The following is a 13,698-nucleotide window of genomic DNA, read 5'->3' as shown; positions in this document are numbered from 1 at the left end:
CAGAAATTTCATTGTAAATCCAAACAAAATCATCGCACATGTCCGTTAACAAAAGAGAACAATAGAATTGTACAAGCCGTACATATTGATCAAAGAAAAAGTCCTAAAAGCTGCTATGTATATAAAGTTCAACATGTTTACAACAATTACAAAAGATGGAGCAACGAACGATTCGAATTCGAAATTTCAGAGAGCGCTGGATGATTTGAGAGAGAAAATGAAACGGAAAGTTCTCAGAGATGGTTCACGTGAACGAGATCAATTTGCTCCAAGCCAATCAAACTATAGTATTTGGCATACGTGAGCGAAAAATAGCAAAATAGAGGGGCTCTCTGCAAACTTTCTATTTCAGTATAGAGCTTCGTTATATGAAGAATAAACAGTCTTGAATTGATTGCACCTTTTAACACTGTTTTTTTTTCGCTACCAGTAAAACATTTCGCCGGTATTTACAAACATCAAAAAAAAAATGTAAGAAGAGAAAACCATTTAGGTACTTTTGTTGAGTTTTGTGTGAGGTTATTCGTACCTTTGTGTAACGCAAAAAAAATAAATTGTTATCGTGGCAAAATAAACGTTATCAGAATCTTTGTTCGTCTACGACAACAAAATGAAATGGATGTTGTATTGTTGTATGCTGGTGAAGTGAACCATTCTATTATTGTCGGTGTCGTGAATTTTTAAACAAACACGGTGTATAAATATGTGCATTTTTAACGATATATATTACCTGTGTCTCACGTAAGAAATGATTGATAGCGTTATCAAATATTAATAGATAAAGTTTGTGACGATCGTGTTGTTGTTTTCCTGAAAGCATTGGAAATTTCATAATTAATTTTGAGTGAAAAAGGGGTTTGGTGATTTTTACAAAATATAACAAGCACAGTGTTACGATAAGATGCCGCAGTTAATTAGAGATTTGTCATTAGATGGAAGACTAAATGGAGGAAAGCCAACCAGTCAACAGCAGGTAATGTGAAATGATGCCCTACAGCTATAATAAAACAAATATGCTAGAAGTGTGATAGACGTAAAATTATAGAAGTTAAGAACATCTGAAAACGTTCTCAACACCAATTTGTTGTAATAAAAGAAGCAATCCAATTAAAAAGTTTCTTTTATCCCAGTGAGACCATAAATATTTGAAAAGGATATGTAAATGTAAAAGTATAATGACACTGTCAAGTACATACACCATTGCAGGTCTGACGGTGAATTAAGCATTTGAGGTGGAAAAAAATTTATAAAGGAAATGTTGAGGTTGGGGTTGACGGAGATAAGATAATTGCAGGAATTCGTGACATAATTGACATTAATGATCACGGCTTATCATAATCGTTGAATGCCTAGAGAAAACTTCTCAATTTGGTATGTTGTAGTCCGAGCAGAGCGAGAATTTCATGCCAAATTATCTCAAACAGATACGTTATTAAGTTGCGCGTGTCGAGAGACGAAAATGCGAAGTAAACTTTAGAATACCCTCAGTTTCGCCCCTTGCTCACTAACATTTTTGTAGTTTCAGCTTTAGCTTGTTGTATTTGTCAGATTCTCATCGTTTCATTGAATCCAGTTACCGAACATAATTTTTGCATTCAGCGGACAAGGACTCGATGGTACAACTTTTTCGGTATGAAACGACCGTAGCAAAGCTATGTGCGATTAAATAGTCTGTAGTCTGCACCGGTCGGCCGGGTCTAACAAAATCATTTAGGCATTAAAATTTTACGCTTTGTCAGCGGAAAAATGTCACATTCTTAATTATTCATGCCTTTCGGATAGAAGGGATTTTGGATTCGCGAAACTTTTTATTGTTTCCATTTTCAATTCTTTTATTTTTGTTGCAAGGATGAACTATATTAACAATTACCAATATCATGATACCGTTCATACAATATTCAGTAAATCGTTTTGAATTATAAATCGTTCGTATTAACATATAATTAATCACGACCACGACTGGAGTGACCTCTTTATATTAATAAAAAAGAATTTATTTCTGATCTTGATTAGCAATATATATAGAGTAAAAAATCGTGTGTTTGCGAAACAATAAATAAATTACGCCAAGAGAAAATGTAAAGTTGTTTGTACATTTAGTTCTGAATGTGACCATACGGTCTTCACAGACATTGTTTGATCAGCTTTAAAGAATAAAATATCGCAAAAGTTTCTGTTCTATGGCTTCTCCATCTTTTGCTACTGAAATTAGATTTTTTCATATGTTAAGATAGGCTTTACATGCGGTTACTTCTACCTCTATTTGAATTTTTATAATTCCGCTCATTTGACTCATTTATTGAGCATTTTAAATGACCATACGACCGTTACAGGGTGACGGTATCTTAAAGAATGTTCGATTTACTCTCACATTTATTTACTCGTGCAAACCTGATACAACCGTATCACCTCTAGCTGTACGTGTACAATGTCAACATTCCCGACATTCTCCCATAAAACCAACTGAAAACTTAATCGAATTTCTGACGAAAAAAATATTCTAAGATGCTTATACAGTTCTACCAGTGGAATGATTTTTTACCTGTACCGCAGCGCTGAACTGGTATATCTCTTCTGTGAACCACAAAAAAATCATTATAAAAATAGAGAACTCTAATTTACACGAGATCGCTAAACAGATATCATTTTGAAGAAGCTCAAACGCGACTGTTTACGCTATTATATATTATATTCCAGTCGGTTATCTGTTATGTGTGTTTTGTAATTAACTGAAACGTCCTTGAGTGTTAAGTATACACAAGTTCGTTGATTGTATGCTATACCGATTGAGGTTTCTTATATCTTAAGCGATGCAAATGTATGAAGATGTGTTGTATACTTAAAGTAAAGCATAAAAAAGCGATTTTAACGTTGAAGGTTTCAGATAAGAGAAGAGATTTTTTGCTTTTAATTTAGTTTCAATAGCGGCACTTCAATTTAAAGAATTCAAAAAAAAAATGTCGGAGAAAAAGCACTCCACATTGATGCATGTGTTCGATATACTCAACAGTGTGGAATTGTACTGGATGCAAAATCAATTTTTATCGCGAACATACAACCAATTTTTCGTTCTGGCTTATGTGAAGCGAATTTATAATTTTGCAATTAATTCATTTGCCATTTACATGCAGCATGTAGTTCTTTTAAGATAAATTAACTGATAACAAAATAATTAAAAGAAACACAATCTGTTGCGCTATAGTTATACCTGTAATACATATTGTATGATCGCCAGAACCTACCTGTTAAATATACATTGACCCAATATGACTCAATAAGTAAATAAGTGCTCGAATATGAATGAGTTTTAATGTTTTTCACGGGCCACGAAATGGCCATATCACGCATTCAGATATTGTTATGTGATGTCTTACTCACAAAAATTTTGTTTTTTTTTTTATTTCTTTCGTGAATAAACCACGAAAACAAATTTCCCAACGCAGATCCGCATAGTTTGTCGATGGAATATGTAAAAAAATGAATTTGAATAATCCTTGATTTATGTGACACAATAATTATATTAGACTTGACGTTCCTCTAATTCAAATTCATTCAACCAAAATGAATAAAAATAGAAAAACAAATCGAACGAGAATGACCCATGTAAAACATCTCACTATGTTAAATACCTACCTATTACATAGAGCCACTTAACTCATTCCAAATTATGACATTTCAATGTTCAATTTAATTAGATAATAAAAGAGATCTTTATTCCATTTTAATAAAAAAAGAGAAAGAAAATGAAGAAAAACGAGAATAGTCTAAACATTACTGCCTTCCACTGTGTAATAAATTAAATACAAAATCGAACGAAAACAAACCGAAAGATCAATGCATCTGTGAATCGAAAAGAAATATTTATTAAACATTCCAGGCGACTAAACTATGATATATACAGATTGACTGGCGCGCCAACGCCAAACGAGATGATGAGCGTCTATGCTATTTATTTAATTAAACCGAATGATATGGACTTGTCTGTGAAACATAAACTAAATTACTATGTTCTTCCACCAATATTCTCATAATGAATTGATTCAAAAACCAAAAGGAAAGTGCCTTTTAAACGAATTGGAGCATCACCAGAGATCGAGATTTGTTTTATTAGATTTGTGTAATCAAAATGATTTAAAAAAAAAAGAATTTCGAATATTCTTGCTCGATTGTGGGCTGCTGCGCTATTTGATCTTTCCTATTGATGAATTTTATTAAAAGGTTATGAACCCATAAGTTATTATGATTGAGCTGGTTAATCTTTTTATTGGTGAAATCGTGAGTTAATGTTGTTGATAAAGAGATGAGCGGAAGAAAACAAACGGAAATCTATTTACGACAGTGAGTTTTTTTTTGAAACCTAATCACTTGCAGTGATTTAGAATTAAATATTTTATCGTGAGACCTTCGGAACTTTACTTTTATTTCGTCAGGGAAATTCTCTGGTAATAAATTCCTTCTCTGACAATAAATTCCGTGCAACATTAGTTTACGAAACTGTGAGATACATAATAAGAGCACAGTCCAGAACAAAGGTGAAATATCTGAATTTTGCATATGATCCCCAGTTGCACAGGTGAAGTTTAAACTGATTTTCCTAGTTGATGTACGGGTAGCTTTATAAATGTTTGTACATAATTCAGTAGTTCAATGTTCAATGGAAATTGGATCGTATTACGAGGAGAGTATGCAGACTCCGTATTACGGAGTGCATTATCAGATTAAGTTCGTATTTTTGAAGATACTATTAGATGATTTCTTCATATTCTTCGACTATAGTCATCGACCTGGTCTGGTTTACAGAAATTAACACTAAAGATGTCTTGGCACCAAAACAATAGGCGTCTGTTATTGTGAAAAGTTTCGAAGAAGTTTTATACCTTTATTTGTTCTCGTCGGTAAATTGTATTTATTTTTATGACACAACTTGACCATTTCAGTTTTCTTTTAAGAAATACCTAAATTGACTCGAAAAAATAATTTAAATTAAACAAACAATGCACTCAATTGTTTCGTAAGAGAAATGTCCATTCGATGATGTTTTGTACCATTTTTAAAATAAGAAAAAACAAAATTGAAGATCAGACAAGAAAACCGAGGCATTGACACGCAATATTTGCGTAACCGTTGTTTGAAGTTATTTGTACAGTTTGTCAATATAACTTTATTGGTTTGTAAATAGCCCAAGAATTTTGTTCGGTTTCAGTAATTATATCTTGACAAGAACAACGCATTAGGCGAAGAATTTTTTGTAAACGTTTTGTTTACTTAAAGTAAAAGTTTCTTGAGTGAGATGGGGCAATTGGATGGGGGCAAGGCCAACAGAATTTCAACAATTATTCGAAACGAGTACTTGCATACAAACAGTACAACATGTTCATTATTCATCCGATCTATTTATTGAAAGGATCATGTTTATATTCGTCTGTGGAATTAATTAAGTCAATATAAGTACAGATGGTGCAGACTGTCATAAAATTTATTGCCTTGCACGTGCTATCAACACTCCAGTTAATACGTTCACGTATTCCGCATAAATTAGTCATTTTCAAAATATTTTATTGGTAAAGTATATTAAGGTAGGTAGTACGAACAACGAGGAGATTAATGATTCCCCTGAAATGAAACGGTTTTATTTGCATAATATGGCGGTATGATCATTAAACGTTTCACCTGTGGAATTAGCTTCTTTTCTTTCACTACAAGCATTAGATACATTAAACAATAGCTTTGTTTCCAAGCAGAAGACTTATCACAATTTAGTTGTTGGTGGTGAAAGGCTTTCATAATTTTTCCAAACTTTTAGGTAATTTGCATACTTCTATTAAATACTCTCAATCGCATAAGAACGAAAATTGCGCTGTGTTGTGTCCTTATAGCCAACCCATCTCAAATTATTCAAGCGTTTGTATAGTTTCTGTACATAAAATCGGGATACTTAATTTACATGACAAATTTTCTTAACTCCACCCAGGGGGTGCTAGTAACAAGCTCTTTTCTAGTACTTCTCTTGGTACTAAAAAATGGTTTTGTCGTAACATGGTAACATTGAATATAATTATTAACATCTAATTCTACAGCGTAGGCTTGTGTTTTCTCGGAGATCTGTTGTTTTGATTAAGTGGTAACATTCCTCATTTTACTCACATGAACTAATTGCTTATCGAAAACTTCAGCCAAGCAAGCAATAATTTTTCAAAGTTTGGATAATTTAAAACATTATCTTTCACTTTGTCTACATCCCTTTTCAAATTGCAACATTTCTTAAGATAGTTGTTTATCAGATTCAAATTTATTAATCCAATCAATGGAACCCTTCTTGTGTAACTCTACAAATATCGTCGTAATCGTATTGTTATATCGGTTTTAAGGCCTATTTAATGTTCATTATTTTGTACGGGTCCCTGCAATAAATTACAGGATATCTGAAAAGGTTATTTACAAATCATTGTAAAGTCACGAAAATCCTTTTAGGATATTTGTTAAGTGGAATTGTGTTGCCGTAGACTTTCAATATTTATTTGTTTCGATGCATGTGTGACCTTTCTGGTACATAATCATTATCTTTAAATAAAAAAATAAATTTTAAGTGAGGTATTAGAATCGACAATTTATTTATATAAATTTGTTGTTTTCTCAATTTATTTATACCACAGCCTAATTTAGTCTTCGACTTCGACAGAAAAGAAATATATATTGAACAGGTTGAATGGAACATGTATCACCAAGGTGGTTACTCTACAATTATTTCATTTGAGACATACGAAAAGGCAGCGTATAAAAAGCACTTTTTTATTGAACTCACCATAAAAGGAAAAAATTATATGGTGGAAAGAAGGTCTTTTGGAGTCGTGTATTGCTAAATTTTAGAGTTTTATGGAAATTTCTGCTTTAGATACAAATCAATTGCGTTGAAATAATACACAATATCATTTGCATTAAAACTATACATTTATTATGAATGTTTTTGAGGTCTGTTTTTGTCGATAGAAGCACATACGTTAGCATTTTGAAAGTCATTTCGTTCGTTTTCAGTTGACGTTCTCTTGAGACGAGAAACGACAAGGAAAAAAAGTTGTGTTTGTGTATAGTAACAGTTTGAATCAGAATTTATATCGATGTCGTTCTTTAGGTTTAAAGAAGTCAATATCACACCCAACACTCTCTTGCGATGTTGGGATACATTTTTTTTTGAATGATTGGTTCACATTTTAGTCAAGAACAATCAAATATCATCGGTGGGAACAGCAATTGGTAGTACGGTATAATCATCGAATCTGTTACTTCTTTCGCTCAAAGCTTAGTGTTTCATACAAAATCTTTTACTTTAATCGTTTGTACGCCCAGTACATACAGTTGGGTGTAAAAACGTATGAAATAAAATATTTTGTATCTAACACTAAGCTTTGAAAAAAAGAAGTAATAGATTCGATGATTATATGAGACCATATTGGAGGTCATGTGTCACTTTCGTCACTGCGGTCTGCAACAGGTGAATAGTAGTTTTTAGGAAGGATTATACATACATATATCATCAATTATATGTCCTACTCATACAGGTCATATAACAATAATACCTGCATCCGAAAGGACTTTGTCGTTAGCCGAAATTAGATTAAAAAAAAATTATTTTGTGACATTCCCGTACAGTTTCTGTTATCGTGAAAAAATTCAAATGCCATTGAAATCTTTATAATCCGTACTCATTCTTCTCTAAAAATACTTGACTGTTCAACGCTTAAAACTGTTCATACACTGTCAATCAAAGGTCTTCTATAATTTATACAGTTCTTCAAGAGAGAATCGATATCTTTTAGACGTCTCCTTTTCTCTAAAATGTAATCGAAAAGACAGACTTCGAAAACAGCAATATCAGAACAATCAATTTCCACATTCCACAAGCATTTCCTACCAACGTAATTCAACGTTCAAACAAATGGTTGATCTGCAATAGTTACCGGAAGTGTTCGTTTGTACGCATGTATATTGAAGTTCCGTTTGTTATATTTATTTTGTCACGAGACTTTCTCGAAGCGCTGTTTTTTGCTGTATTTCTTTTTTAGTACAAAAACAATGTGGTCACAAGTTGTGAAATGAATGAATCACAATCACCGCATCGTCGCATTTGTTTATTTATTAGTCATGTTGTCATGTTATCGCAAAAAGTATGATTAAAGGTAAATTTTGTGGTTAAGGTGCCATAAATGTTTGTTTAGCTGAAATCAAACAATGGCAAAACAAACAACATGGAATGCCTAGCAAAATTTACAAAAATAGGAATGATATTGTTGTTGTGTCGTATAGAACATTCCACGATCAGAGTTGTATGTAGTTATACATTTAGGGTCGAAAACCGTACTTTAAGAGTGTGAACTTCATTCGACGCATCTAACACGTGAGTTCCGTTTTCATGTGCTTGTTGACGTCAGCTTTGCGGCAGGATCCGGTTCCTATTTATGAGGTCGTTCAAAGTAGGGCCTGATTCATGAAAAGTACGGTTTTCAACGCATAGAGCATGTAAGTAAAGACCATAACTCATCTTCCAGTGTTATCATAAAAATTGTTTGTCTTTCGACTTCGGTTATTAAAACTATGGTGAGTAACATAATTTTATTGTGTTTAAATCTACAGCTTTTGGACTGTTGTTTCGATATATTTAGCTTAAATGCTAACATTTGTCCTACTCTTATTGGTTCGAAGAAAGTAATTTTATCAAAGTGGAACAGAGGTTTTTTAAGTAGTTCATTTCGTAGCGTTACAACGATAAAATGAAAGATTTTCTAGTTTTGTTTTCATACAGACGAGACTTATAATTTATTTAAAATTTAACTCAAAATGTCATCTATCCAGCCACCACACCACAGACATGAACACAAGTATCTCGTTTTCTCTCTATGTAATAGAAACGTGTCGGTGGAAATGAAAATGGCTGTTGATAATAGCAATAAAATGAAATCGGTTCAAGTTACATATAAGGTGTTGAATGTCATATCGCCACACAAAGAGACCTGAAAATAACCACATAATCGTTTTTTAACATTTTATTTGAACCGAAACCAAATATCAAACTTTATTATCAAAACAAAATGATTTCGACGAACTCGGATTTTGGCACCGAAGCTCCATTTAAATCTTGAAACCACAAAATTGTCTCGCAAGACGAGATAAACCTCAATGTTATTTCATTTGAATGATTTTATTACGTTTGTTATGCGATTTATATGGTGAAAAGATTTTTGTTTTGGTTGCATTGGTGGTAAAAGTTAGGGGGTTTTCGGAATTGATTTTAATAAACTTTATTAGTTTGCCAATTAAATAACATTGGCGTCATTTAACGTAATGGGGATAGCTGTCTGGATTTAAGCTGTAACAGATACTGCAATCATTAAATTGAGCAAAATCAAGGTTTATTTCATTGAATATTTTGATAATCTTAAATCGAGTCGGTATAATTTCATGCAGTAAAACGAAAAAGCCATCAACATCTTTATATATATGTCTCACAAATTTGCGAGATAATGTTAATGTAAAGTTAATACTTCTGTAACTGGAACGATATATATTTCGCTTGTTAACTACTAATAAAGCCGCATGCACCATTCAATGTTATAGATATACCACCTGTCGGTTCCTTTGTACTTTTCGCTTTATTACAGCCATCATGCCACCAAAACATTCTGACAATATAGTGACAATTCATATTTTTGTTTGTTTATTTTATTTCTGCGTGTGGTCTCTTCAACTTCTTTTGTACGTAATGTTTAGACAACGTTTGAAAAGCAACGATAATTTTCTATTTTATCGCATGAACAAGTGGCTGATCTAGAGCCGAGAAACATTTTATTTGAAAATAATAAAAATGTTTCAACGAATTTTATTCCATTGGAATAATAAAGACTGAGTGTTAAAACTGAACACAAATCACACCCACTACACAAAAATGACAATGGGTTGTTATATGAATTTCAAAAGTTTTATATATTTACGTTCCTATTTTTCCATTCAATATGTGGGGTTTTATTTTTAAAGAAAATATTTATTTCACATTTATACATGTTATGCATTTTTAATCATTTTTTCTCTCCTCATATAAATACATTTTGGTTCAGAAAAGAAACAACAAAATTAGAATAAAAATTCATGATATTGTGATAAGGGTACCGACGCATATTTTATATTCGATTTATATGAATATAAACGGGTTGAACGCGAGCTACAAAATATCAACTAAAGAATTAATAATCCGAAATTACCATTTCAATTGTGTATTTAAATACCCCATTAAGTTCGAAGACCGAAAGAATTAATGCCTTGTAGAAATGGCTAGTCATCTCTTGCGGTGAATTCTAGCTTGGGGGCTACTTATGTATCTAAAAGCAAACATAGTAACAGATTTTTTCAAATCTTGTTAAGCTTTGTATTACGATTAAAAACATGCATTAAGCTCAAATGATGCTCTTAACACACTGACAACACTCCCGACTCCCGACACTCCCGACAACACAAACATTCCTAACCATGTTGACACTCCAAAACAACACTGACACTCCTAACAATACTTACACTCCTAACACCACTGATACTCCTAACCCCACTGACACTCCCAGTCACACCGGCACTTCCAACCAATCTGACACTTCCAAATACACTGACATTCCTAATCACACTGACACTACTAACGAAACTGACACTCCTAACCACACTGATTCTCCAAGCCATTCGTATACTCCAAACACTGACACTGACACTGACACTGACTAATCGTAGTTCCTACGGAATGGTTGTTCCGACGTAATCGTAATTCCTAGGGTATTGTAGTTCCTGAGGAAACATAATTCTTAGAGAATCTTAACTTCAACTGAATTGCAATTCCTAGATAATCGTAATTCCAGGGAATCGGAATTCTACTGAATCGGAATTCCTAGGAAATCGAGATTTCTACCGAATCGAATTCCAGAAAATAGCAATTCCAATTGAATTGTAATTCCTAGGCAATTACTATTGAATTACCTAAAGAATTACTTGGGAAACGGAATTCATATTCCACGTCAACCCAAATGAAGCTTTGATCTGATCGCCGCTTCCCAAAGATTAAACAAAAAACAAATATGAGCGGACAATCTGAAGAGTCTTCGCCCTCAACGACCGAGTTGAACATAGCAATAACAAAGGACCATAATTTTTTTTAATTGACCTAAAAATTAATAGTCGTACCTACAGACTAATGTATAGATTTCTCTGTTTCAATTATGATATTTTCCGAGTTATAAATGAATGTTCAATTGCAACGTGATACGACCATTTTGTCTACATCATTTCTTATTTTACAATTACCACGATAAAAATATTAATTCATGCTAATCAATATTAATTTATGGAACGAATATACCCTCCGGTTATCTTCGCTTTTGTTTCTTGCATGTTGTTTGTGTTTACGATATTGTATTGCTTTGCATTACGATTAAAAACATGAATAAATTATTTGAACACGTATCATTAAGTGGAGTTTTTTTTCTTCTTCTTACGAGAAAGGATGGATGCACATTAAAAACAATCCAGATTTATAGTTGAGACTCGAATGATCAGAAAAAAAAGTTATTTGATTGAGAATTATACAAAAATATTAATAAATTGATCTGGGGCCACTTTCTTCGTTCGTTGTGCAGGTGTAAAATAAATGAGTTTCGTTTAATTGCTATCTCATATCGAATTTAAGTTTTAACGCTGACATATTCTCTGTGATTATGACAACCAGTGAACTAGCAAAGTGACTGTTTTCAAATTATCGGTTAATTTTCACAGAATCTATTATTCTTTACTGTAAGACGAGAACAAAAAAGGAGTGTCCCATAAAATGTAGTCAAAGAACATTTTTGTTTGTTTCGTCGAAATGCATCTATCATTCACATATATAAACGTAATGCTATGCTTACACAGACGTTGCATATGTACCGACGTTTGATATATTATATTGCAACAGAAAACGTCAAGAGGAGTAACTGATCTTTTTGTAATTTTACCGACGACACTAAAACAACCGATGAGTGTCTTCATATTGCTTCGAATGCAACATAACCAATATTTTTTCTTCAGTTAAACATTTTTCGTTTTATTTGATGCGTGTACTTGAACGGATAGTATTGAATTTGTGAATGACGGTAAATCTAAGAAGATATGGTTTTATGGCTTAACGAATTTATTTGATTTGTCACATTCAGAACTTAAGATTTATTTGGTTTTCGTGTTCCAAAAGAGATAAAGGAACACAGTATACGATAAACGTCTAGCTTATCGTCACATAAAATTTAAATTGATTGAATGTGTACAAGAAACGTTTTAAAGAAAGATATTGATCATCTTATACGTAAATGATAACGAAGCAGTACAAGGTTGAACACGGCTAAATTTGCACGATGTTGATAAAAGATTTATTTTTAATTTAACATTTTCATTAGACTGTTCCAAGAAATTTATCTCTTTCATAAGTACATCGTTTATTTTCACAGTCTCCTTAACCCACAGATGTTATCCACTTACACTCTCGGAATTTTGAAAACCGACACATTTTCTGTTTTGTGGTTTATTGGTTTTTTGTGAATTTTGCATGTATTTTCATATGGAGAAATCAGAAACTCAAGTAAAACACATGAACAGAAAATGTGTCGGTTTTCAAAATTCCGTGCTTGTAATAGGTAATGGCTTAGAAGTACTAGATTTATATGTATGCAACGCATCATGTACTAGTTGTTTAAAGTAAATACTCAAGTCTGGTACTTCGAAGTATAAGAAACGCAAGTAGGTTGAATTGAAGGGTTAAACAAATTTTCAAATTAATTTAGTTAGTTGAAGGATTTCTTAGTATCTAGTTTCTACTTAGAGTACACCAGATCTCATTCACGCCTAATCTAATCCAATTTTAGCTTAACTAATTCTTGCAATCCTAAAAACATACAGAAACGATTAATCATATTGAATACCCTTTTCAAAGTTAACTGATCGTAAATCAGGCAGTTACCGCACAATAGATATGTGATATATGTATAATTAAGACGTAACATTAAGCGTACACGCTGTATATCGCACAGACTGTTCCACAGCTAACGATTACCAAAATCCACTTGTACTTTACCAAAACCACCATTCGGGTAAACATAAACATGCTATTGTAGAAACATGAGAACCAAGAACCATATACAACTTGAAGACGATAATTATTTTTAGTTCTGTTATTTTCGTATCACATCCAATTTATCGTTGAGGTGTTAAAATTCCACAGAAAAGAAACTTTCGCTTTTTTATGTTTACCACAATGACCACCCTTCTTTCCGTAAACATCTATTACATGAACATTTTCAGTTTAAATATTTGCCTAACAATAAAGTCTTTTTAATTCTGTTTTTTTTTTTTCTATCTTCATTCCTCTCCGGAATGCCTCTCCACGAAATGCGATACTTTTACAAGCAAAGAAAATAAATGGTTCTTAATGTTAACCATGTTTTAAACTAATTCCATTTCGTTTTTTTTTGTTTGTTTCCATTATGTTTCTTGTAAATTATGTCTCACCGAAAATAACCAAGATTTATGAATGCACTTTTTTGAAAATAAAAGGAGAAAAAGACAAAAAATAACTGAAAATAATAGGAATTTCAAAAATCTTTTTGTTATTTTAATTTAAGCTTGGCCATTCTTAATGTCGGTAGC

The 13,698-nt window shown here is 32.4% G+C and overlaps 1 protein-coding gene across 1 annotated transcript in view; it reads left to right on the top strand.

The window, feature by feature from the left end:
* Positions 1–372: 372 nt before the first annotated feature.
* LOC119078951 (breast cancer anti-estrogen resistance protein 1) overlaps positions 373–13,698 on the top strand; it is a 57,284-nt gene continuing 43,958 nt past the window's right edge. The window contains exon 1 of the mRNA XM_037186699.1: positions 373–973. Within this exon, the coding sequence (XP_037042594.1) occupies positions 902–973 (72 nt within the window). The 5' untranslated portion in view covers positions 373–901. The remainder of the gene's footprint in view (positions 974–13,698) is intronic.

The sequence above is a fragment of the Bradysia coprophila genome, chromosome III (assembly GCF_014529535.1).
Source record: "Bradysia coprophila strain Holo2 chromosome III, BU_Bcop_v1, whole genome shotgun sequence".
NCBI lineage: Eukaryota > Metazoa > Arthropoda > Insecta > Diptera > Sciaridae > Bradysia > Bradysia coprophila.
This window is presented reverse-complemented; position numbering and strand designations above follow the sequence as displayed.